This window comes from Cyprinus carpio, chromosome A4 (genome assembly GCF_018340385.1).
Source record: "Cyprinus carpio isolate SPL01 chromosome A4, ASM1834038v1, whole genome shotgun sequence".
Lineage (NCBI taxonomy): Eukaryota > Metazoa > Chordata > Actinopteri > Cypriniformes > Cyprinidae > Cyprinus > Cyprinus carpio.
The window spans coordinates 10,015,239-10,042,719 of NC_056575.1; the positions used below are offsets into that span (position 1 = coordinate 10,015,239).

At 38.0% G+C, this 27,481-nt stretch overlaps 2 protein-coding genes across 2 annotated transcripts; both read left to right on the forward strand.

Moving 5' to 3' along the window:
- Positions 1 to 136: 136 nt before the first annotated feature.
- LOC109061744 (nuclear-interacting partner of ALK-like) lies at positions 137 to 4,016 on the forward strand. Its single transcript, XM_019078864.2, has 10 exons — positions 137 to 325; positions 932 to 1,034; positions 1,410 to 1,560; positions 1,651 to 1,734; positions 1,813 to 1,940; positions 2,025 to 2,173; positions 2,266 to 2,518; positions 2,670 to 2,873; positions 3,188 to 3,400; positions 3,492 to 4,016. Exons 1-10 carry the CDS (start codon positions 192 to 194, stop codon positions 3,561 to 3,563), a joined length of 1,491 nt encoding a protein of 496 aa, XP_018934409.2. The 5' UTR covers positions 137 to 191; the 3' UTR covers positions 3,564 to 4,016.
- Positions 4,017 to 4,584: 568 nt separating this feature from the next.
- LOC109061841 (ubiquitin-conjugating enzyme E2H (UBC8 homolog, yeast)) lies at positions 4,585 to 27,330 on the forward strand. The gene is made up of 7 exons (XM_019078953.2): positions 4,585 to 4,875; positions 20,782 to 20,858; positions 21,930 to 22,004; positions 22,426 to 22,465; positions 23,370 to 23,422; positions 23,786 to 23,914; positions 24,792 to 27,330. Exons 1-7 carry the CDS (start codon positions 4,823 to 4,825, stop codon positions 24,914 to 24,916), a joined length of 552 nt encoding a protein of 183 aa, XP_018934498.1. The 5' UTR covers positions 4,585 to 4,822; the 3' UTR covers positions 24,917 to 27,330.
- The last annotated feature ends 151 nt before the right edge of the window (positions 27,331 to 27,481 follow it).

Here is a 27,481-nt window from a genome sequence, read left to right on the forward strand (position 1 = left end):
GTTACTACAATCCAGCTATTATAATTTTAGTGTTAGCAATCGCTGTCATCAAAATAAGAAATTTCGAAAAATGACAAAAAGCTTCTTAAACTATTACCACGGTACGTTTTTGTAACGGAGGGGGCGGAACTGTGTAGAAATGTTGAGAGTTGATATCTTGCAGCGGGAGGGTTTAGAGACAGACACCGAACATGGCGGCGCTCGGCAGCCGTGAAAATCGCTCAGAAAACGGCGAAAAACAAAGCAAAAATCCACTCGTGTCTCCCCTGAAAGTGCGAGAACTTCTTAACGAAGGGGTCGCTTCGGAAGACGTCGTGTTAAATTGGTAAGAGTTTCTCTGTAGCGAGAAAAAGTTGCAAAAGGGTAAGAATTTGCGCGAAGACAACAGGAGAGGAACGGTGAACGATTCAGCAATCCGATGAGTTTTTACTGAAAACCCTGGTGGAAAATTGAACCTAAAATGCTAGTTGTGTTTTGGAACATGGGAGATAATCCAAAATAAACATTAAATTACTAAACCGCTAGTAAGTCTTGGGAAATCCACCAGCTAAAGAAGACCACCAAACAAACCACGTTACCAGTCTACCTGTCAACATGTAGCTGGTTTCTAGCTGATGCACACTGGTAGACCCTCTTTCACTAGCAACAAACCAGCTACCAGGTCGTTAAGCTGGCTTTTAAAGCATGGTAGTCGGACCTGGTATACCACCTTGTTCCAAATCAATCATAAAATGTATATTTCTGCAGCCTGATGGATGTTTTTCGACTAATGCATGCATGTTTTTTTCTCTGTATGAAATAAATAAGTGCTTGCAATGCTGCAAAGTAACTCGGGTTCTGTTTATGCCTGGAAAATATGGATTAACAGGAACATTTGTGGCATAGTTTATGCATAACACTAGGCTGATTCACTTTCTTCTCCATATCTCAGTTCACAGCAGGATCCAAACACACTGTCTCCAGATGACCTCGGGAAAGCTCCTTGTGAGGCAGCAAGCAAAGAAGCGTTTTTCAACAGAGTGGAATCCTACTCAATATCCTTTTGAGTGTCGCTTGATGTCAGAAACCAGCAACCGGTTTGTGTTGCAAAATAAATTGCATTCCTGGTGTTGATTAATCAAACTCAGTTGGGGGACTCTTCAGTGATTTCAAGATGTTTCATCACGCATCTAGTTGATTGTGATTCATCTTTGCCAGACAATCTGTGATGAATAAGAACATCCTTAAAATCTGACAGACTTAGTCACCATGAAATCAGAACTGACAGTTCTTCTTTATTTGACGAAATGTTGCAATGTGTATTATTAATATCCTGCCCTATGTTTTTCACTTGGGTATAAGTCAAAATATGGAAGAAAAGATGATCACCCATTTATTGCTTTTGCAAAATTCATCCTTGACATAAACACTGTCTCAAATGGGCCGGAAAGCCCCGTGCGCTCTCGCCGCTAAGATGTGCACGGTACGGCTGGATCAATGTAGACTGTGACATGCTGAAGTGTTCTAGTTGCCAGGCTTTCCTCTGTGCATCAATCCAAGCAACCTTGGACTTCCAGAAATGTGAGTTTTGGACTAATATTCTATTTATAGAACATATATTTCTAGAGTGAAGCCATATTTTGTATCTGCACACATTCACATCTTTTTTAGATGAAGGACGGATATCAGAGTTGCTACAGCAGCTTCAAACACAACACGAGAAATTCTGTTCCTGGCCGGATTGTCCATGTCCAGGTATCTTGAGAGGTCCACTAGTCTGTCTGAAATCTTAAGCAGACATTGCTAGTCAATAGTGTTGTTTTTGTTTTCCAGATCGCTTCTGGATGGTTCCTATTAATGAGCCTACTGTATTACTCAGTGCCTTTCTAGACCGTTTCAAAAGTGCTTGCCTTCTAGAACAGCAGCTGCCTGCAATGAAACCAGAGCAACTTAAGGCCATGGTATGATATTATATTTTTAAAGGGAAGTCCAAGAATTGATTCTTCTATGCATTCATAGTTTTGTTTTTGTTTTTTCTCTTTTAGACCTTGACTGAAGATGTAATAAGTGTTCTCCTACAGCTGATTGAAGATGAACAAGTGAAGCAGTGTGGTTCTCCTACTAAGGTCTCATCAGATCCGCTCCCTGTACAGGTGGCAGCATGTATCGTAGCTCTTTGTGGTTGGGCAGCCAGGTAGAAATCACATCAGTGACCTTTGATGCAATCTTGGCAGATTTTCTGCTAAACTTTTATTTCACGCAACTCTTTGCCGTGTTTCTATTTAGCCCGTCACTCCAAGCTATGAATCTGCCCATCCTCACTTGTTCGTACTGCATGAGAAAGGTGGGAATGTGGAGCTTTTTTCAAATGGAGATGGTTTCAGAGAGCGAAAATCCTCCGCAGTCTCCAACATCTCCTGCTGCCTTGACTCCATCTCAAGGCACAAGTGGGGAAAAGGGGATGCCCACCTCACCATCCCAGTCCCCCACTCCATGTCGCATGAAGCTGCGTAGTCAAGACCCCACACGCTCTGAACAGGTGGGTCATTTACATCTTGAAGTTATACAATATATAGTAAAACTTGAAGTATAAACTTTCCATTTAAACATAATTATATTCCCATTAAATTCAGCTGATGTTCTTCAGTCATAACCATCTAAACTTTGTCAACATTGACCCATGCATATAGATGGAGAGTACACCATCCCCACTGGTCCTCCACACTAGAAACAGGGACTCGCCTATTCCACATGAGGAGTTTCCCAGCCCCCTGTCCAGGGGCAAGAGACCCATGACTCGCAGAAGGGGCCAAGGAGAAAACCTGGCTGTGGATGTGCCCTCTAGTCCACAGCGAAAGACAAAACGCCCACGTCTCTCCTCTGCCAGTGGCCCTGTAAGATCCATTATAATTTTTTAAATATAATAATACTATTTTTTTACTAAATCATTACTTTATGATTGTAGAATGATATTACATTATTAAATACATTTTATTTGTCTGCAATATGTACTCTATTTTATATGTATATGTTTATATATAAATATACACACACAGTCTCTTATTACTGTATATAAAGTTATTATTACTATACAACAATATAATATTACTACATGCATTTTATGTGTCTGTTACTTACCTGGTCAAAATCTAGTGAATTTTAAACACCATATCTAAGCACTAAAGCCTGTTTTGTTTTTCTGTTGTAGGAAGGGCCAATGCACAGAAATGTTTTTGACCCAGTAGCCCAGCACAGAGACTGGTGTCCTTGGGTGAGTGTGGAAAGAGAGGAGGGCAATCTAGATGGCTCTGTCTTTGTTGGCTCTGAGGCTGAGCTCCCTCAGCCTGGCTGGAAAGCGGTGCTTACTCTGTTTCTATCCATGAAGAGAAGCCTCAGTCCAGTAGGGGCTAGTCCATCCCAGGTGAACCAAATGCGACAACTCTGTACTTTGGTATTTTGCCAAAGCAATCATTTTTCATCCCTCTAATGCCCTGTTTTTTTTTTTCATCCAGGGTCCTCATGATAAATCAAAAAGGGTGTTTTCGATATTCCGACAGTGGCAGGTATCTTCCCCGTCCCAGTAAGTTGTGTTTCAGGAGGTGGACTGGGAAACCCTGGTGATTGTTATCATTAGTGGTATATGCTGTCCTTTGTAACAGTGACAGTGTTTTCAGAGTGCTTCTTGATCAAGTGAGTCCTGTTTAAAGTATTGGGTTTGGTTGGGAAAGGGACAGTAAATCCACATGGATCAAGCGGCCTGTGATGAAAGACCTCGGCTTGGAGCAGGAAAGCCCGGCAGAGTTCTTCTCAGAAATTGTAACTTTACCACACTGTTTTGAATCTGGGCCCATCCAGTCGCATTAGAACATCACCAGACTGGTGACCGATGCTCTTTACCTCACATGGGCAGCCAAACAGTCCTCGCCGCCTCACTGTACGTGAGGAGAACCAGTGTTTTCAGGTTTTTGTGTTTCGCCTGTATTGTCTAAGTAGGTATATTATATTTACTTCAATAAATGTGAATGAGCCGAACAAGATTTTTATCTCTCTCATTTTTTTATGTTTATGTTTATCACCTTTAATCATCTTTTACCCACATGCCAGTGAAATAGCTGCCGAATTTAGAAAACTGCCAATGTAAATGATTTTGCTTTTGAATCACTTTCTCTGGAAGTTCTGCTTGTAGTGCGTTTTAATGCATGCATGCATTTTAATCGTGCGTGTCTGCCTAAATTTAATAAACACTTTCCTTTTTGCTGGTTTTCTCTGTGTATGTTTTTTCATTGTTGTCTTAAATGGATTTTAAACTTTTGACTCCTATGGCTTGTAAAATGCTATATTACTAGTTCCTTTAAAAATAAAAAGTGGGGAAAATGCCTTTTCATGTTTATTTAGTACCAAAATTAATCATAAAAACAAATACACATGAATACAAAATGTTCGACAGCACACAACAGCTGTCATAACAAAGGGGTCAGTGCCCCAAATGTCATCCTAGACTAAAAGAACTACTATTTTACGAATATACTACAAATGTTAGTCGTCCACTGTTTATGACGTAGCCCGAAACACCGCATAGAAGGAGGGGGACACCTTTCGTCGCGCAGACATGACGTCATTGGCGGAGGGATAGATAGCTGTGAGACAGAGAGCGAGAGCAGTACGCGCAGAGGACTACTAGTACTATCCGCAGCAGACAGAAAGTGGAGGGCGAAAACTCTCGAAACGACAGCTTGCCGTATGCCAATGTGCAAAATTATACAGTTTCGTTAGAGGCCAAGGGATCGAGAATCAGTCGCAGAAGATTCGAGCTTCGGTCATCTGAAAGAGGAGTTGTATAAAGATGTCGTCTCCAAGTCCGGGCAAAAGACGAATGGACACCGACGTGGTGAAACTGTATCCTTTAAAATATAAACAACACAATTACTGTACCTCTATAGCCGTCGGATATCTCCAGTATTCACGAAAGCAGCCCTAAAACGCTTCTCCTACTGTTTTAAACCCATTCTGGGCGTCCGTCTGGTCTGAAAAACAGTTGTCAAAGCCAGTGTAATGGTTTATTGGATGGTGATCAGCTTTTGACGACAAAAGTGTTTTGATGGTTGTCAGTGCGGCCAGCAACAAAGCCAAGATTCATAGACGTGCATTTCTCAAATAACACAACTCAACCAACAAATGTGATTTTTCTCGACGGGTTTTGTTCGTTGTCAGTGTCCAAAGGCAGAAATGTTGAGGATTATTTATAGCAGATATGTTGCTCTGTGTCCTTTGAGTGTTTTGTCCTCGCGTTTCTCTCCAAATCCACACCAACGCTTGACATCCGCGGGATTTAAACGTATATTTGTATGGATAACGATTGAATATCGATATTTATATGATATCTGACAAAACTAGACGTGTTTTTGAACAAAATGGTGAATGTTACTATGCATCTGGCCTGCTAGCGAGCTAGCGCAACCTCACAAGCCAGTTATTTATTTATTTGTTGATTGTTTTTGTTGCTGTTTTATAACCAAAATAGACATTTGTAGGCCTTCAAAACACTTTTACCACGGTTTTTATTTGTATTAAACAAAAAAACAACAAGATCTCAACACACAGATTGTTGATTTTTAAATATAGACGTTCGAAAACGCTCTTTAAATAATAACATATCACGAATGACATAAACTTCGCATTCGGCGTCATTTTATTATTCCTGTCCGAGTGTGTTTTTCTCTTGCATGGAGGATCCATCTTGGTTTTCTGGCTTTTGTTAAGGTCGAATGTTCTCGTTTGGGGGTTAAATGTTTTGACAGGAAATTTAGCCTGTATTTACCATCTTTCTTTTTCTGATTTTAAAGCTTAAAGAACAGGAGAAGTTTTGTTGAGCTAACTCACAGTGGTTATTTGTCTCTATGTCACTAGTCCATAAGAATCCCTTGAGTTTATATGACACAGCTGACACACAGCAAAAGTTTTCTGGAGTTGTTTTCCGTCCGCTTTTGCTGAAGAGTGCCATGGCTATTATGCCTGTAGCATGCCTTTATTCGTAATGTGCATGCCGTTCTGTTGGTGTTTTTAAACGTTTGGTTGATCATTTATGAAGTGCAAGTTATGTCGGGCTGTTTTGAACAAAAGAAACCCACATATATTGATTTGCCTTTAAAGCCCAAGAAAGTTTTCTTCCCTCCGCTGTCCTCACTCAGAACTGTCTCGGCCGTGTCGTGCATATTGTCTTATGTATGACTATGACGTGTACAAATTAAAAAGCAAATGATGAAACACTCTGAGATACTTGTAAAGTCAGGAACGGCTCTGGGAATCTCGTTATGTTTTTGTCTCGAGCAGTAGGAACTAGCCTTATGATTGGCCACTCTGTTACTACCCGGAAACTGCAAGTAGGTGGGATTAAACAATGAGTTGAGTGACAGTTAAAGCTGCGTATGCTTTTTTTAATGTTAAAATACTTCTGTTAGATGAATTTATCATTAAGCTATTATTAGATTAATTGCTCTGAAAAGTCTCAGTCTGTGGTGCTGTCAAAACATTGCTCTTGGTATGAGTGACCAGCAATCAATAGAGTGCAGCAGTCGGGTTCTGAAAATAAAAATCACATTCATTTTCTCCATCGGGGAATTGGATATTAATGGTCATTTATAAAATAAAGACAATCCTACTGTGAGCTGCAAGGATGTTAAAGGTCTTGTTGAAGCCATAAATCCACATTATTTGATTAATATTTAAATCATTGTGTTCAACAGTGTATTTCCCGGTGCAAAACCTACATTACCCATGATGCTTCTGAGAAATCTCCAGCAACTCACATGAAGCACTGTGCATGGCATAATGGAGTCATTCTCCTACGCTATCAAATTACTTACTTTTTTGGATGCATATTATGCATATTTTATAATTAACATAAAATATATTGTCTCTCTCTCTCTCTCTCTATCTCTCTCTCTTTCTCTCTCTAATATAATATAACATGTATTCAAATGGCATCTTAAAGTTTATAGTAATCCATGCTCTTTTCCAATTATGCCATTTGCAATGCTTCCTGGGATTGTAGTTCTTTCCCTCAATTAAACTGATAAGTACACAGTCTTGTAGCTTTGCCTTTTTGCCTGATTTTATGGGCTTAAAATCAAAGTGTGTAATGTTGTGATTGACCTTGTCGTTTTTCAAAATGGACCTTTTTATAATCCTTATGGAAAAAAATGAATGGGAAAAATACTTCTGGAAACACCTTAGCTGAAAAAAATGGCCAGGCACTGTTGCACCCATGTGAGTTTGGGGGTGAGGTCATCAGTTTAGTAACCAATAGCAGACAAGGAAACCTGTTTGGTGATGCTAGTGGTGCAAAAAATACACACTTCTGGAGCCGAGGTTAAAGGTGAAGGGCTTTAATTATGGAGAACAGCTGATGGCAGGGGCGACTTTTTAGAGCCCTTCAAGCTGGTGGCAAATATGATCTAAAAGTTTCCACTTAAAGTAATAAAGGAAGTTCGGAGGAGGAATATGCGCATACAGAGATAATTACAGTAATGATGTAATTTAGCATCCTGTATTATTTTGGTCAACTGGATCCCACAAACCTTTCACTAAGAGAACATTACCACTTTAATAGTCCAGGCTGTCCAGCGGGATTACCTGTTTGGCTCATGTGAGAATTTATGCATGGCTCTAGGACAGCTATACAATAAAGTTGTGGGTGGACTGTCACATTTCTGTCATTGCAAAACACATGCAAAGAAGCCCACCCTCCCCCAAAATACACTGACGTCCATGAGAAAACACAACTTAACTTAAATACCCATTTCCCTTAAGGGGGAACCGGCAGACATGTGACAACTGAGAGCAGGTTTCCAAAGTCCCTCCTGTTGCTTGGGACAAGTTTTTGCAACGGTGAAGTGGAGATGTTTTCTGCATTATCCTTCTGAAATGCACACCTTATGAAGGGCAAGCAGCAGGGCTGTTTAGAGAGAGAGTTGCTGTTATGATCAGGCACCAGGATCCACTCTCAGTAATTTGCTGCAGGCATCAGAGAGCTGCGGATCTGGAGCACGCATATTTGGGAATTCACAAAATGAATGTCACAATGACCTCACTGTACCAGGCTGCCTCAAGCACTTCCTAAGCTCGAGAGAGAGATGATGACCTGACTTTGACATCACCAGATACTTTTGAAACGTGTTTGAACAGGTCAGAGCTGGTTGTTGGCTTTGCCAGGACAGCATGGAATAGCATAATGTCAATATGTTGTGTAACATCTGTTGCACTTCTCATTTAGCCTATTGTCTGTTCACTGAGAGATGTAGGTCTTTTGAATTTATTTATCTGGAACTCAAAGACCTCCTGATTTAATCGGTGTGGACTAAGCTCTAGTGGTTCTTATCCTGTGTTATTTTTTTAATTCCCCATTGCCAAACCATGTCTTGATCTAATTAGCTAGAGCAACTGTAACCAAAGAGCTCTAGTTAACAAGGCCAGTTTACCTAGTCAGTGTAATTTTAATCAGTAGTCATCAATAAGATTTTACTGGACGCCCAAGAGTTTAACTAATCTTTTGGTCATTTTATTTTGATCTACACAGATCTACAGTTATTTTATAGTCGGAGTTATGGCCATTGGCATCACTGCCAGCTCACACATGTTCTTTGAATATGCAAACAAGTCTGCACCTTTAAGGAAAATATCCAGGTGTTCCCATTGAGTTGTCCTTGTTAAATCTTGACTACTAAGAAACAAGTAGAGGATTATAAATGGAAAGCAAGTCTCCTTCGGGAATGCTTTGCATTTCTATCCACTTGTTTGAAAAATAAAGAGATTGACTGTTAGTTACAAAGACGATTACGCAATCCCACCTTCTCTGAGATGCCTGGGCGTCGCTGTTTGTAAACAGGATTTGTTAATGGAAGTAAGCTCAGCAGTATGAATGCCCCCTGTAAGGCTGTTGCTGGTTGAAACGCTGTGCTTTTCCACCGTGTTTTTGGCCATGAAGTTTTGTCGTAACACTTCAGTGCCATGTATGTGGCGGCGTGGGGGATGGGATTCCTAGTGTACTAGCATCCATTGTTCAGCTCCGCTAAATTGAGGAAAGATGCAGGGAGCGGCGAAAGTTTTCCGGGGCCCATGCCAGCATAGAAAACCAGGGACATTACAAATGCCCCCGTGTTTAGTGGAGTGCATCGGATCCCTGTGGTGCTGAAGCAGAGCCCCCGGTGTGTAAGACCAATCGAGGGCTTTATCTGGTGTGATCGGCTTCTTTGTGCGTGAACTGACATCCGGCCTGCCCCAGCCTGCTTTCATTTGCCCATGGAGTCTTATGATTGCGCCGCTGCTGTGTTAGTGCCTGTCTGATGGCTGCTACAGTACAGTATTCCCCGTCATTCTCCACTGTTTTTGCTGTTATAATGTACGTGTTGAACTGAAATGGCTGGGAAAGGCTGACGCTTGGTGTCAGGTTTGATTCCCAGAGAATGTTTATTGATAAGATCCAGGCTTGTAGCTTGAATGAACTTTAAGTTGTTTTTGATAAAACCATAAACATACATTTGCAAATACAAAAATAAATTTGCTATCGGACATATGGCTTTAGAAAACGTTCAAAGTAGCATGTGAGTTATAGGAATTAATTTTTTTTTTTTTTTATAATATTTCTTAGATATTTAGTATTTTTTTTATAGTATTTATAGATTATAATTATTTGTTTTATAGTATTTTTTTGCTGCTAGTGTTGTTTTAATTTTTATTCATTTATTTATTGTCATTTATTTATTTATTTGTCTTTTTTTGAGCTTTGCAATTGGATTAGCCATCCATTTTGATGGCATGGAAATAGAAAAATACATTTTTCAAAAATGTTGTATTCGAATATTTGTTTATTTAAATGGCGTTTAACAAGAAATATGTTATTTTTTAATAATCAAGTTTTTGTCACCATTTCTGAACAAGCTCACAATTAGGCATTATACACAACAACGATACATTATATCTCAAGGTTTTCTTTTAAGCCAGGTACACACTGTACGATTTATAATAGTCCTTTACGATTGTTGTTTGTCAGACTGTACGAACATGATGATCATGTCACTCTGTGGGATCTCATTTATCATTAATGCCATTAATGTAAGACAGTCAAGACATGTTAAAAACATATGCACGCAAGAAAACTTGTCTGGAGTTTAACATTATCTGACAAAGATGTCGTGAGACACAAAGAAAACGGTGTGCTAAGCAAATGTTTTTATAGAGCTTTGTGTTTTCTGTTCTTAAACCACTCTCCCTCGAGGAAACTTAAAGGAAGCATATGTCTCAAGATCATTTTGCTATCAGATAAGCTCTCTTCTCGGCTCACATTTAGGGTATAGCTGTGCTTTCCTGCCGTTGTGAATGCAGTGATGGACAGCTATTGTTTGGATTTCATGAGATTTCTTATTGTGGTGGTGATATTGTAATAACAATCACAATTGTTTCACTGATTCATTTGATCAAAGTTATTCCAAATCATGGATTCATTTGCGACCAGCAAAGCAACACAGTAGAATTTGAATAGTGTTTTTTTTTTTTTTGAATAATAATTACAGATACATTTTTCAATTTGTGCGCACCCCTAATGGATAACAGTAGCCTGAACATTCTGCTAAACATTTCCTTTGTGTTCTTCATATGAAAAACATATGGTTTTTAACCAGTGTGAGGGTAAGTAGGTAAATTAGGACATCATTTTCATTTTTGTATAAAATCTCTCTTTTGTGTCATGATGTCACCCAGCCAGCGTTTCTGTATGCCAGTTCAATTTATCAACAAGAGTCTAAATTTAGATGAGTTTATTGACTGTAAAGGATTGTTTCTGTTACAGTGAGTTTGACGGACAGGGAGGGCAAATGGTCGGGTCATGGATGCGTCTGCCCCTTGACAGTGGTAGATTTGAAGCCCTCTTTAATCCCACAATAACGCCGCAGTTTCCTGCATGCATGGCCAACATCAGGCTGAAAACAGATGGACTGAAGTTCCTCTCTTTGTCTGATGATGTTTGGGGCAGCGCCGCATGTGCAAATCCCCCCCCCCCCTTTTTGAGAATAGAAGGGTTGTGTTTTAAAGCGGTCCAAAACACACAACGATTATCTGTTAGATCAAATCTGAATGCTACAGATAAATGGATGTAATCACTACTGTGAAACTAGATAATCAGATTAGCTTTGATGTATATGAATATCTCTGTGACCTGTATTAGACTGTCTTGCACTATTAATGTATAATGAATGTCAAGCTTAGGTGCCCTTATTTGACAGAAGTTTGATGTATTGCGTTTGTGCGAGTCGTGGTGTAATCAGCTGAGAGTACAGGCGTTTTATTGTGTAGCTGCAGGATGTTTCAGGGGATATGGTTGTTTGAGCTATGGTGTGTTGCATGCTGATGGACCCTGCCCTTTTCAACCCACAGAAACCAGGTTGGTGCACCTGGGGGTGGGGAAATTATACAAATGAAGATGCAAGCAAATCTTGTGAAAGAGACAGTGTCATTAAGGGGAACAAAACATGCCTGCTAGTTAAACTGCCTGATCATGCTTTTTGGCTAATTTTATTCTTATTTTAAATTCTTTAAAATTGATATATTTATACAGTGAGTATAGAAAAGAATCACCCCCCCCCCTTTAAAATAATCACATTTTATTGCTTTGCAGCCTGAAATGAAGGCGGACACAGTTTTTGTTTTATCCAGCTGTTTTTACTCAGTGAAACTTATAACATCCAAGTGAAAGATATAACACCAACATTTTAAAACCAGAATCACTGAATTGGAAAAAGGGATCACCTCCCTCCTAAAAATGACTTGTAAACTCAATCAGGTGTAGTTAATCACCTTCTCACACAAAGTGTGCCATTGATATTAGTGAGATCTCTCACAGGAGGTTCTGCAACTCATAATAGCAGCATAGCCTTGTGATGCCTCAACCTTAAACTTTATGGCCTCATTTATTAGTCATTAGCATGAAATGAAACTCGAAGTCACAGCTGTGTTTGGAAGTTGTTATGAATACTGTATTAATTTGGCATGAGCATTTTAGCTTTGAAAGCACAAAACATGGTTCTTTGTGGAAATGCAGTTGAATTGTACACTGTATGTCAACAAACATTCACAGGTCTTATGTGGCAATGCACAGGTTGAAGTTTTATACACAAGGGCATTCAATTTGGATTTCGCTGCCTTTGAACTATGGTTTGAGACAGGCATTGATATGTAAAGTGTGCTGAGGCTGAGATCAGTATTCACAGACTATATTCAGGCCTCTGGGATCAGAGTTTTCATCCTAACAGAGTGCTTCAGATTCCAGCATTCCACTCGGAATAAGAAACTTGTGATGCCGAAAGGAAGGTTAGCTACTTTCGTACGGAGTAAAATCAAAACAGATTTGGATCCTGTGCTACAGTAGATCAGAATACTTCACCTCAACATGCCGGCAAATCACAGGCCACTAAACTCTGATGCTGTGGCGTATATGACTGTTGTTATGCTAAATGGGTTTATTGCATTTTGTAGTGTTTTGAAAATGGCTTTTGGGAAAAAATAACACTGAGTCCATGTAGCAATCATTTCCCCTATAGTGAACAATAAGCACACCTCAAATGAATCAGAATGGTTATGAAGTCAGCTGCCGGTATTAGATTAAAAGTGAAGGTTTGTTGGGTTCCATGATATGTTTATGCAAGAGAGTATTGCTACACACATGCACATCTGAAACCAGTTTAACTGCAGAAAGTGTGAGCCATGTTAGGTTCCATGATGTCATTTCCTTTCCTTAAGTTTACAACAAGGAAAATCACATGCAAGAAGGTGTTATTTTAGTATTGTTTATTTACTATTATCCACCTCAGGTGTAGCTAACCACCTTCTCAATGGCACACAAAGACTTTTGACTTTCAGCTGTGATCAGCTGTTGTCATTTTTTAGCTCAGCATGAAAAGAGTTTCCTGGACCATTTCAGTCCTTGGTAGTGCAACTGAAGCAAACAATCAACTATGGGTGGCAAGGCACTGTCAAAAGATCCCCAGGATAAAGTTGTGGACCTGCACAAGTCAGGAGATGGATACAAAAAAATTGTATCCAAACTCAGTGATTCTTTTTGTTCATTCATTTATTTATTTTCTGACATGCTGGTGTCATATCTTTCACGTGGATGTTACAGTATAAGTAAATACAGCTGGATAAAACAAAAACTGTCCGCCTTCATTTCAGGAAACAAAGTTTAATTATTTTAAGGGAGGGGGGGATTCTTTTTTATACTTACTGTATATAAATAATATAAAATGATTATAATAAATATTCATCATTAAAAGCCAGATGATTTTATCTTTAAATTTATTTCCTTTGTAGTGCCCTTTAATCTGGAGCAAGAGAAACTGGGGGAATGACTTTGTGTCAGTCACTTTGTTCAAAGCTGATTGGTCAAATTTTGGTTTGAGATCTCTAAACCAAAACATAACCTGCCCTGTAGCAGGTTAGCCATGGAGTGCAAGTTACTGTGGTGATGAACACAGCTAAAAGCCAAACCACTTTCATGGTATCTAAAACCCAGAGTTGGGGCAAACTAAACTACAGCTTACCTGGATAGCCAGAGGAGAAGTGGAATATGTCACTTCCCTGAGCACTATTTTACAACAGCTCCACTTATTTAGAAGGCACAGCATGCAGTGTTAAAGGTCTGAGTCCATTTCAGCCGAATAGGCCAGAGGTCAACTGGACTCGGAGGCCAGCAGTGATGGTCAACACATCCACTGTGGTTTAAGGTAACTGAATAACTGGCCAACATGATGTATATGTATCCATTATTGGTTTTTCTCCATGCTCCAAAATGTAATTGTACTACCAAGAATAGGCTATATTTTGGTCCTTTTTTTGTAAACAAATTTTAAACTTATTTATTGCTTTCTATTTTTTTTAAATATGAAGTGGTTCCCCGACTGAAACTCACTTCGTAATGACCCATCCATTCATTCTCCTGGCCACTTCTCCTCTGTAGTTCAGAATGACACTGATTATGTAAATGATGTGTCAAAGTAGTTATAATTTCCTGATGTGGTTTCCTGCGTTATTAGTTAAAGCTATCAGAGGAGATGGTGTGAATGAGATTGATAATCTTGCAGGTAAACTGTCTTATCCCTTAAGGCCGACCGAGTTGTGCTTTCCCGAAAGTGAATGGTAGAGCCAGATTCCGCTCTCTTCCCCCCTTCTTTCTCATCCACTCTCACACACACGCACACACACACACACACACACACATAACCAGGCAGCTGCTGCTCGCTTTCAAATCAACAAATGCACACTTATGGGATATGCTTGGCACAGCGCATAATGTTTGTGATGTGCACGTTGGCAACGGATATGCAAGTGTGTCATAATGTTTATTCAACAATTCTCTAGTAAAGATGGCTACAGATGACTATGCCTTCATGAAACGTAATGCAAACAGACTTATCTAGAATTGATCTAAACAGTGCACGCATCTACAACAGTCCCACATAGCCTATATAGGTGTTTGCACTTGTAGTTTATGATACATTATACCACATCACAGCACATACTCAGAGAGTAGATGTCATGTCACAGCAGGGTGGTGTTTCTGTTCTGGCATAGGGCTTTGATACAAATCTAGAAATCAATTTATTTAAAATAAATAAAACATACAAACTATATATACAAATTTAGATTGATACAAGTTGTGGAATCAAAGTGTCAAATTCATTCATTGAAACTGAGAGTTTGAACTAATTTAAGGAAACAAATCAAACATTCCAACTGTTTTTGCTGAAGCTTAAATGATTTGAAGTTTAAGTGACGTGCTAAGTTGCAAATAAAAGACTGCCAAAGTTTTCTGTTGACACAGTCTTTAGGAAACACAGTGACGAAGGAGCCATTAATGCATAAAATCAGTGCCATATTCAAAATGTTACTTCATTTCATATCGCCAGCCAAATTATGTAATGAATTTTTGATGTATTGCCCAGTCTTAGTCTAGAGTACAGCGGATGTCCAGGAGAGATGAAGACCGTCTCTGAGCTGTGCATGTGCCTGCTGATCAAATGAGAGCTAGTTAATTAGTGAATTAAATAGAGCCCTAATAGAGAGAGTTAGGATAAGGGAAGGGAGATTTTTATACAAATTTTTTTTTTTTTTTTTTTTTTTTTTTGGTGAAGTTTTGCTATAGCCAGTTCTCACTTATTCACTCAATCTCTTTCTGAGATCTAACCAGATTTGAGAAAAATCCTCGAACTTTCATGCATGTGACTCCAGAGGTAAGCTGCACACAGCATAACTTCAGTCCTGAGCAGACTTACACAGCGAGGCATTGAGCTGGGGAAGGGTGTGAGGTTACACTAAAATAGGAAATTGTTTTAGGGGTACTGGTGTTGGCCATAGATGGCTTCCTGTCAGGTTTGACATCTGCCTTTATAACCCTGTTTCACCTGATGCAAATCATGACTCATATTCGCTAGATGGTTGAATGGAATCTTAAACCTCAAGGTGCGTCTTGTCTGTTTCTCCATCAGTGAACCTGTGTACTTCCTCTTAGTGTCAGACTTAAAACTGCCACACTTCCTGTCTTTCATCTGCCCAACTTGAGCACAATGCTGTGCTTGTGAATGCACGACAGCCATATACACAAAAAAACACTCTTCCCTTATAACAAAAATCCACTCTTCTTTTATAATTTTGTTTAAGAATAAAAATTTATATTTTAATTTTTCTTTAATGTCAATATAACTGGATATGAATTATTATATGATTTTGGGAACCCATAAAAATTCACATTTGCGGAATTTTGCTTAAGCTTCATGCTGGTCATACGAATGTGCTGTTGACCAACAAAAAGTGACTTTATGAGCTGTGCTTCATGCATCGACTAAACCATTGCCAGTTTAAATTTTTTTTTGCTTGCAAGATTTTCTACAGTTTTCACAAAAGCAAGTTAAGTTGTCGAATTCTCATCGAGAACTCAGATTCTCAAAATCTAGTTGAAGTTTTTGATTTGTGTCCAGGCTTGTAGCTCAGTATTAAGGATGCTCATGGAAAATTCCAGGTGGTAACTTTTGCACACAATTAAACCTTAATATGAGGTTTAAATAAAAATAGTTTAGCATATTTAGCTTGTGTGAGAGCCTGAGTGTGTCTGTCTGTTCTGTAGATGTGCACCACAAGCTCCAACCGGTTTTTTATTTATTTATTATAATTTTTATTTAAACCAACATTAGTAGACTTGACACTTTTAGTGGACTACAAAATAGAAACTCTTTGGACAGACTGTCCATAGCCCTTGGCATAAATATAAATGTTTTAGCTTTTATGTAGACACTACATGAAATGAACTGGTCTGTGGTAGAATAGTGATGTATTGTCTTTAATCAGCTGTTAGTAATGTGGTGCTAACAAGCAGATAGTGTTTTCCACCCTGTTGGCAGTGGGTAAATATTCTGCCTGCACCCCAAGGCCAGCCGTTAGCATTAGGTGTCAAGAGAACAAGATTACCTCCTCTTTGTGTTTGTCTGTAATGATGAATGAATGTGTCTCAGGAAAGAACACGCTGCTACACTGTTGAGCCTTGGCAGTTGATGTCTGCCTGCTGTTTTCATCCTTGGCAATCCAGAATAAACAGGAGGGATTTGCTCCTGCAGGGAGGGGGAAAACCTGGCTATTGTGTTTGTGTCTTTTTTGCAAGAGATGGATTTAATTGCAATTGTACCCAGTGACTCATGCAGTGATTCAGCGCGGTGGCCGTCGACTTTACCTGTACTAATAAATTGACTGAGAACCCACTCCACCTGTCTGTTAGCCTGCATACCTGTATTTCAATTTTGTTATGATTTTAGTTTGTATCATCGTTCTCGAGAATCACACAAAGGAATGCACCTACAAGAGGAAAAAAAAAAAAACAAGCCAAAATACATTAACACGACTATAAAATGAACTAAAGCTACATTTAATTTGAAACTTTTTTTTTTTTTTTTTTTTTGTACACCGTTAAGCATAATGTTAAAATGAGACAAATTAGTGCCTTATCTGTGGCAGCTTTAATATACTAAAACTAGTATTTTTGAATTATTGGTTGTGGCATTACTATTCTATAATATTAAAAAGTGATGAAAATAGATAAAAATATTTAAAAAATAATTGAAACAGTGTGACATAATAAATGGCCAAAGATGTCTGTTTACCTAACTTTGCTAGCATTAAAATCTTAAAATTGCAGGGAACAAAATAGCTTAATTTTTAATTTAGTGATTGGTTGTGGCACATTAATTCACAAGCAAACTGTAAAATAAAGTACCTTTAAAAAATATATATATATATATATATATATATAAACATAAAACATAAACAAAAAACAGTATGAAGTAGTGCAGATGGAAGATATATATATATATATATATATATATAAACATAAAACAGTATGAAGTAGTGCAGATGGAAGCCCCAAATACTTTGATTTATTTGTCAAGTTGACAAAACGACCAAAATAGCTCTCGCTGCATAGAAACTGTTTATTTGAGCATAAATTCCATGACTTAACAATAAGCCAAGTATGTCCACCAATACTCATAACATGCTATCATGTTGTTTTCCCACAACAGACTATCCAAAAGGTGAAACCTCTGTGGTTTTCTTCCGCATAGGGTGACCGGTTTTTTTTTAACCCAAATGGCAAAGCAGAACAAGGCAGCTTCTCTATAATATCATATACTTAGACATATGCTTGTCTGGACCTGTTCGTTCACACAGGTTTATAAACACTTGTAATCATATGTGCATGAGACTACATTGTGTAACCAACCGCAGCAGCTGGAAGGAATCCATATCTAAGCATATGCTGTTACAACGTACATGAGTGTTAATACTATTGGTGCTCGCTCTTGTTCCTTAAATGTATTTGATATTTCTAAGTGAGGTGATAGATGAGTCTCTTTGGTATGATTAGATTATACATGTGCGTCAAGGAACACTGACTCAAGGGTCTCCTGTAGATTATGGCTTAATCCATAAGACAATGAGAAGAGAATGCTTTTGGGTTGCTTTGTCAGCAGCCAGATTGAGCCTTGGGCAGGAGTTAAACCCTTGTTTAGGGGAATTTCACTAAAGGTTATGTGTGCTGAACAGTATCAGAGGCGTCGTCAAAGCAAACACAGCATTTCTCTTGCCTGCATGTTTGGGGGAGGGATGTATCACCGGTTTGATCAATACCTCAGTGTGCTTTCACTTTGTAAGAACTGTAGGAAGTAGTTAACCCAGAGATTAAAATTGACATTTTGATTTTCATCATTTATTTATTTTTAGATTTCAGTTTAATTTGAGTAATTTTGCTATGTGCTGTAGTTATTTTTTTAATGTTTAATTCACTTTTTTTTTTTTTTAGACTAAACTAAATTTTTATTATTAATATAATTTCATCTAATATTAAAATTTTATTTTGGATTTATTTCAAATACTAAAAATAACTTTTAATAGTTTTAATTTTCAGTAACATAATTATTTTCCTGCTTTAGTGGATTTCAAAAGGAGATGTTTGAAGAATATTAACACTGTTCTTTTCAAAACAATGAAAGTGAATGGGGACTGCAGCTGTCTAGCTTCAAAAATGCCAATAAAGCACCATAAAAGTAGTCCACAGGACTTGTTTGCCTTATGACTTGAGGAGGAGTGGATAATGACAGAACCATTTCTTTAATGCATGCAGGATTTCTGGACGGTTAATAATGATCTATTTTAAATCTGTGTCACTGATGCCTCAGAGGAGAAACACGTGCCTTGCAGATCTGCCAAAGAATTTAAGGAAAATTGGATTATCAAATCAATAGAGGTTTTAATTTACATTGCTGATAAATGACTCTCAAAGGATGAAGGTGGGGAGGAATATGACCTGTATTTTTCTCCCTTACTAGTATGAATCCATCTCTTCCTGTGTAGTATCCAGAATGAGGGAAAAACAGCAGGCATTAAAACTGCCTCTAAGGCATGAGGAATGGAGGAAAATCCCTGCGGCCTCCAGGCTTCTGCTTTTCTGAATGTGTCTGTGTTTTTACATGCTTGGCCAATTGCTTTTGTGTCTATCCAAAAGAGGCTTAATGTACAGGTCGAAAAGTAGTCCCATGTGTCATTGGGCACAGCTAGACAGCTCAGCGTGGTGCTTCTCCAATGGAGGTCTAATGATCACAGCAATGGGCACAGATTCTTTAACAGGTCTGCTGAAGCTCCAGGCATACACTCACCCCTTTCTTAATCTCACTAGACTCATCGAGAGCAACCTGTATTCCTAACTGAATGGAATCTAATCTCATTTGTTAAAGAAAAAGGCGTGGGAAAATTATGCATGAGTCATCAGTCCGATCTACAGGATCACATTTGTTCCAAGTCTCTGTGTTTGTAGAGGATAAGCAGCTAATGATGGGTCTGCTTTGTTCAGATTTGAATCTGTGAGTGTAAAAGCATGAAAGCATTGTGCAGAAATGCACTGTTACTGGGTGCTTCCACTATTCTCTCAGCCTCTGCAGATGCTTCACAGCCTAAAATAAATCCATGATGTTTAACACCTTGGTGACCACAGCCTCTTAGAGCTACAACTGACGAAGAAGCCAGCTTGTGTCTTGAAACAGTGTTTTTACTGGCACTATTATTCTTCCATTTAGCACCTTGTCCATTCATGAACAGATCTTTAGTTCTGCTCCTCTCCTAGATAGATTTGAAATGAATATTGAAAGTTATTCTTCAACCTTTTGTGGAATAAAATTCATTGGCTCCTCACCAGATTTTTGGAGATAAATCTCTGCGTAATTACAGTCATTCAGTTCATGCAACTTGAGACTCTGGCGTCGAAAAGCCACAATGACCGATAAACTGACAGACAGCACCTTCCACACCTCTCTCACACCAGATTTTTAAAGGCGACCTCTTGAAATTGACAGCTCCGTTTCCCAGCAAAGCCGAGAATCATCAGTTGATACAGGCACTCAACTGGTTAAACTCTCACACAAGTCACAGGACACAGCACAGTTTCAACAGAGCGTAAACATGTTTGCCTTCATGAGCCAGTCTGGGCAGCGTGAGTATACAGTTTGAGTCATAGTGCAGCCTACACAACAGCTGACACATGACACACACGCGATAACATCATCAGTAACTCCTTCAATTAAAATACGAACTGTGACAATGGCAAAGTCTGCTTGAGAACTGTGTTTTGGATGCATGTTGTTTTCAAGCTGAGATGGCAGACTGTATGTGAGTCTTTAAGAGCGTCAGGTCTCCTGCATGGTCTTGGCGAGGTGGTGAGCATGTATTGTCTTGCTCAGCGAGGGTCTGACTAAAGCTCTCTCGCCAGCAATATGAGAAGTGACAGCCTGACAACCATAGCTAATGACAGGAGTGTCGTATTGAGTTGCCTTGATGTCCTGTGTGCATCAGTCGGAGAGCTGAGGGTCAGACCCACGGATTGTGTTTTTGCTATCCGATCTGCGGAGCTGAACCTCTTGATAATTATTGATGGTCAAAGAATAAAGGCCAAGTGAGAATCTCAGTTTGTGAGGTTGATCTGTTGGTGTAAATCTGCTCTCTTTATGGGTTGAAAGGTCATTTTAGTGGATCCTCACACTATTTTTTTTAATGGCTAATTGTCATTTTGAATTTGATGGTGAATCTGTCCTATTTGACCCTGATTAACCTGCTGTTTTGAAGTATTTTCTATAAATTAATTGTGAATTTTAATGTTTGTTTTTGCTTTTGGAAATTGTTTAAAGTCAGTGTTTTTGAGTTAGCCTTAACCGTTTCTATTAGTATCGAGAGTAAACATGAAGTCACAATCCTGAGTGGACTCAATGAATTTGTAGTGAAGTTTTATGGACCACAAGGAAGTAAGTCTGATTTAATTGTTTACACACATGCTAAATTGAACCTCATGAAAACATTCCAGGTCTCATTTCACCCCAAAATCAAAAGGGGAAAAAATTAATTATTTTGCGTAAAGCTAATAAATCCCTTTGTAAAAGCACAAGATTTTTGACATTTGTGACACAAAAAAATCATTAAAAATGTATTTATATATTTATTTGTAAAAATAAAAATGTACATGTAATACAATACTTGAATTGGGATTTAATAAATAATACAAATACTATGCAAAAATAATAAATAATGCAAATAAAAAACATAAATAAATAAATTTTATATATATATATATATATATATATATATATATATATATAGTATATATTTTTTTTTATCAAAGGCAGCTACTACACTAATTGATTTTCTTTTTCATTACAGTAATATCTTAATTTCTTGCTTCTTTCTAATTGGGGTGAAATAAGACCCGGGCTTGTCCTTGACATGTTTCGTGATATTCACAGAGTCTCATTAGATTTCTTTACCTAGCTATCACCTCAAGACAATCATGACACTTTTGCATATTTAAACATGCACATCTTACACAACTTGTTTTGGGACATGACCTCATTGTTTTCTCAGAAAACAGCTTGAGACCCTTTTTAGTTGTCACATCATCTGTGGTTTAATGATCTTTCCTCCCTCCTCTTTGAGAGGTTGGAGCAGGTCTTATCTAGGGCTAAGCTTTACCTTTCATAGTTTGAGCTACTGGCCACAAGGGTCAGATTGCAAAGGGCTATTCTTGGAGCGAGCACACATTGCACCATGCTCCATATCACACGCGGCCAACAGCATAGCTTCCCGTCCACATGTGTACACACCCACACGTGTGTCATTGCACATAGAATTCATAATCATCCAATTAAGTATTACAGTCACTCCCACACACAGTCACTTCTGAATACAAAGACATCTATGCTTAGTCATTTATTGTTTGCATTATACGATTATCGCTTGTCTTTTCAAAGTCTGTTACATGCTAGAGCAGATGTGAATTGTTGCTTGAAGAGTCTTGTGTCTCTTTCTGTTTTTCCTGTCAGCACCATATGAAGGGGGCGTATGGAAGGTGCGAGTAGATCTTCCAGACAAATACCCCTTCAAATCGCCCTCTATAGGTAAAGTATTACTATACATGTAACCCAAAGAGACCTAATCAGCTGAGTGCCCTTTAGAAGTCTCACACGTTGGGGTGGTTGTGAAACGATGGGTAGAGTACATTCAAACAATCATACTTAAGGTGTGTAAAGTTGAAAACAGCACATAACATCCCTGTGATGTCATATTTAATGGTCTGTAAAGCCTGTGTTGTGCAATCAGCAAATGCTGTCATTTGTATCTCAGACCATTTTAAGACCATTTAGATGTTTGATATTTATGACACAATTTTCAAATAAATTAAACACATTCCCTTCCTTCCGAATTCTCATTAACGCAACGCAAAGAAAAAAATAAATAAAATACATACATTTAATTGATTGCAACTAAATGGAACTATCTATGTTTTCACTCTATCTTTCTTCTTCAATCTCTCTACAGGATTTATGAATAAGATTTTTCATCCGAACATCGATGAAGCGTAAGTCTCTTTAGTCCGAATTTGCCTACTGGTGATCTCTGAGGAAAATGTTAGCGAGTTTTTATATTTATTTGTAGTCACACTCATGTCTTTCTAAAGCTCTTCTAAAAAAAAAAATTTTAGAAGATGTTTTGAAGAATGTTCATGCTACTCTTTCCCATATATTCAAAACATACACTGTCCAGAGGCTGTCAAACTCAAAATCGACCAAAGAGTGTCCAAACAATTTATGCACAGTCTTTCAAAGCCACACATTAGTTTTGTGAAGAATCATTTTCTTAAATCTGCCTTTTTTCAAATAACATTTTAATTCTGTTAATTCTGTGCAACTTTTGACCTCAACTATGGCAACAATTGTTTTCCCTTTTGTCTTCAGCAGTATTTTTGTAATTTTTTTTTAAATACTGTCATAGTATTTGTTTTTGTTTTTTTCATGAGCATTTATTTTTATATTTTTAGTTTTCATTTTATTTTAGTTGAAGTTGCAGTCATTTTATGGGCTTTTGTAATTTTTTTTTATATATATATATATATATATATATATATATATATATATATATATATATATATATATATATATATATATAATCGCTCTCATTTATCTTCTCCATATTCACCAAATCTCCAACTTAAAAAACTAACATTCATTCCAAATATGTTGTAATTTAGGTCTTTAAAGCTAACATTTCTAATTTTAAGGTTGTAATTATTTTATTTCAGTTTTTTTTGTTTGTTTTTTTTTAGTTAACAATAACAACACTGGTTTTCAGCAAAAAAAAGTATGCACACCAAGAGTGAAACGACAAAGCGAATAAAAATGAAAAGTTTGCATACCTCCTGCAAAATGTAAGTGGTAAAGATTCTGGAATGGAAAAGTAGAAACAATGTGTTATTCTTTGTCCAGGTCAGGGACAGTGTGTTTAGATGTGATCAACCAGACATGGACCGCTCTTTATGGTACGTATATGTGAGCACAGTCATTGTGCTTGTGTCTGCTGTCATGACTATTGAGAATAAATGCACAGACAACTCCATAGCTTTAACTGATGCTGCCTGAGGAGTAGAATAAAGTCTATGGCCCCTTAAACAGGATGGCGGTGCACTGTTATCCTCTTACCCTCTCTGAATGTGCTAATACCTGCAAGATCAGAAAACGGCATCAGCTCCCCAACAACCCCGTTCACAGCATTCAGTAGTTGAGTTGCTGCCTAGATTTGATGATGGTATTCTGAAATGCTTGATTCTGATTGTTCTGCGTTTTGTGCTTGAATAGTTGTATATACATTTATTGGTGGTTGTTGTCTTGCTCTCTCCTCACAGATCTCACCAATATCTTCGAGTCATTTTTGCCACAGTTGCTGGCCTACCCGAACCCCATCGACCCTCTGAACGGGGACGCCGCAGCCATGTACCTACACCGACCAGAGGACTACAAACAGAAAATCAAAGGTGATTCGAAGAGCTGACGTAGTTTGACTTGGTGTTTTCTTGGTTTAACCTCCATCTGGCCTCGAGGTTTATATCTGTCACCATGTTTCACATCACCATTGTACAATGTCCTCTGTTTAAAAAACAAACAAAACAAAAAGTGTGTTAGGGGTATGTTTGGAATAGTATGCTATTTTTGCATTATGTTTACTGTGCACAGTATGCAAATTTATCAGTATACATTATTTGCTGAATCGTGCAGTATATAAACAGAGCACAGTAATGCTTTATCCTGCTCTGCCTGAGCTTCCATTCCAATGAAATGTATAAAGTAAACATTTTATCAGTCATAACTTTTAAAATCTGTTCCTGCCAAAAGTCTTTTTGGATTTTAAAAAAGCCAAATAACAGTGTTTACCAGTATGTATTTCATAGTGTCATAGTTGTCTAAGCAACAAGGTGGATATCTGGATCATTTCAGTGCTTTTTATTAGGCAACTGTTTCCAAAAGCATGAATGTTAGTTTCATGAGCCTTTCTTGTCTTATGACTCATTCTGATTCAACAGTTTGTTTGCATTGCCATTTAAAAATGTTAATGGATGTCCTGTGTGACATTTTCTTTATATATTATAAAGTTTTGGTAAAAAAAAAGTCAAAAAGACTCAGATTTTTATTTTTTATTATTATTTTTTTTTTTTTTAAGAAATCAATACTTCTATTCAGCAAGGATGAAAAAACTATTTTAGAAACTTTTAAGATTTTACTATGTTTTATCCTACAATTAAACATAAAGAGTCAAGTTTGTTGGCTATATACATTTCTTGACGTGAAATATCTGCTTTTTATGTCTGACCATATTTTTCCCATCCATCTCTTTCTGTCCCTGTTTCTATTCAGAATACATCCAGAAATATGCAACAGAGGAGGCTCTGAAGGAGCAGGAGGAAGGAGCGGGCGACTCCTCTTCAGAAAGCTCCATGTCTGACTTTTCAGAGGACGAAGCTCAGGACATGGAGTTGTAGTTAAGGGTGACAGTTTCTCCCCTTTACCACAGAGACTATATTATTTCCTAACCATGCGAAGCAGACTATAAAAGATTCATATTTAAACAAGGTGATTTTTTTTTTTTTTTTTAATCATTATTATTACTAAACCAGGATTTTTATGGATATCTAGCGTTGATGATGAATATGGCACCCTCTGTAGGTGTTCAATCTCTACTTCTTGATGGTTGTTTTTTACCCCCTTTTTTTTCTCTCTTTCACTCTCTCACTCGCTCTCTCCGTCACCCCAACATAAGAAAGGCTTGTAGAGTTTCCCCCTTTGATTCCACGTTGGTATCTGCGTAGCTGGAATGCATGTCATCGCCTCCCTAATCCAACTTTTTCTGACGCAGACTGACCAGACAGAGGCCGTATTTAAACGGGGGTGTCCTTTTTTCGCTTTTTGTCCCCTTGTGATGTTACTAACCTACTGAGAGTTGTGTCCCAGATGCTCTGATACATGAATCCCCTGGGCTTAGACCTTTTGCCAGGACGGTCTTCAGGTGGAGTTGTTTGCAGATGGATCGGACACGTTTTGCCTCATTACCACCTCAACGGTTTGATCGATCCCATTCGATCATCCCAGTGCAACTCATTTTGAATTATCGATGCTTTCCTGGTTGTCCCATTTTTTTTTTTACTTTTCATTGTTTGTTTACTCTTTAAACAGCTGTTTTAAGATTAAAACGCTTTAGAGGAATTCTTCTTCTTTTTATTTTGGTCTCACCTTGAGGGGAAAGTTTCCATGCTGTATGTTAAAGCAAGCATCAGGATTTTACAAAACACTTCTCATCGATCAAGCCCACGACACAGCGCCAGCGGAAAATATCAATACGACTCCCTTTAAGTTCCTTGAGCAGTTTTTTTTTTTAAAGAGGATTTAAGTGTAGAGGCTAGCACAGCGAAGCTCAACTTTTACACTAGCTTGATGTTTCTGGCTTTTGTTGCCTCTTTGTGGAAGCCCCACACCACAAAACGTGGCTCTACGCTGTGTGACCTTCACAAAACGACCAGGAAGTGACTGTCCTGCTTTACGGAGCACAAATCTTTAATTTTGTACCAACAATGTATGCACAGAGTGTTTGTCTTTTTCCTCTTTCTGTCTCGCACCCTCTCCCTCTTTCTGAGCATCTTTTTTTGTACATTTGTTGTATGATGCGGAAGTGGAGTCATGTAGGACTTTGTTGGTCTAGCCTAGAAGAAACCTTAAAGAGAAAAGAGACAAAAAAAAAAACAATTTTTACTAACATTTGTAGAGTTCATCATCTTTTCCTATTGCTTGTGTATAACTATGATAGCTGTTGTTTGACCTCATGTAGATCTAGTTAGTTTTACTGGGTGGTGAAATCAAAGTTAGATGTTCATATGGATTTAGGTTTTGTAACCTGCTTGTCCGATGTTATACAGATATTATCCGAAAGATCCCATTTGGTAAGATCTGCCTTGTGGTTTTAGGGGAAAGTAACACTGAAGTGGGTTTTCGCTGTGACATTATGGAAACGGGCAGATATCTTCTGTATAAAGAGCTTTTGAATTTCAACCTCTGCAGATATCATCAGTGGCATGTTGGTACTACGAAGAACCAGATTAAGTTTGTGTGCGTGTGTTTTTGCAGTATTCTCACAAATCTCACATTCTGAATGCACTTGTAGATCCATTCATCGTCCAAAATGTAAATGAAACTGGGTTGAAGTGAAGAGTACGACGTTCCCGAAACACGGACGTCGACCCCTGACGGAATGGCATATAAGGGGAGGTGTTTCAGTTCGGCTCGTGTGATTTGATACAGAGCTGCCTGTGTTTTTCCCATGGAGTGGCTTTTTTATGCTCTCTCATTTTTTCTTTTCTAATTAAATTGATGTTTTATGGGCAAAACATTTGATGTTATAGCCCGAGTCAAGAATTGGCCAAATTGTGCAATGGACAAAAAAAAAAAAAAAAAAAAAGTCTCAGTTGAACATTTTTGAGTCTAAATCTGTTGATGGGGGTTATTTTTTTTGTTTTTTGTTTTTCAAGACAAAAGAAAAAACACCACTTATATGCAGTATTGTATTAAGAGGAAGTTATCTTACAAGGAGAGAGATGACATACGTTTAGAGGCGGCTTTGTTTCACATCTTTCAGACACGTATGGAAGAAAATGCTTTTCGGATGTGGTTTGGTCACCATGGTAAACATTTTGCCATGCCTAGCAACATACACCCTTACAAACATGACAAACTCAGCTTCTCTATTTCATTTCTGCTTCATTTTTGAGCCCTGGACTTTAATAAGAGAGACAAAATGCGGACATTTAGTTTGAACTATATATTTTTCATTTTGTTTTTAATTCATGTCAAAGAGTGAAATGACTATGGAGTCTGAGAATCTCAAATAAACATAAGTGTGCTTCCATTCCAATTAGAAATTATACTTTTTTTTTTTTTTTTTTTTTTTTTTGAGAATTTATTTACTAATTTTTGGTTTCCTATTTCTTTTTCCCCTAAGCCAACAAAAAATAACACCATCTTGAACAGATAATACATGATACAAAAGGTGTTTTGGA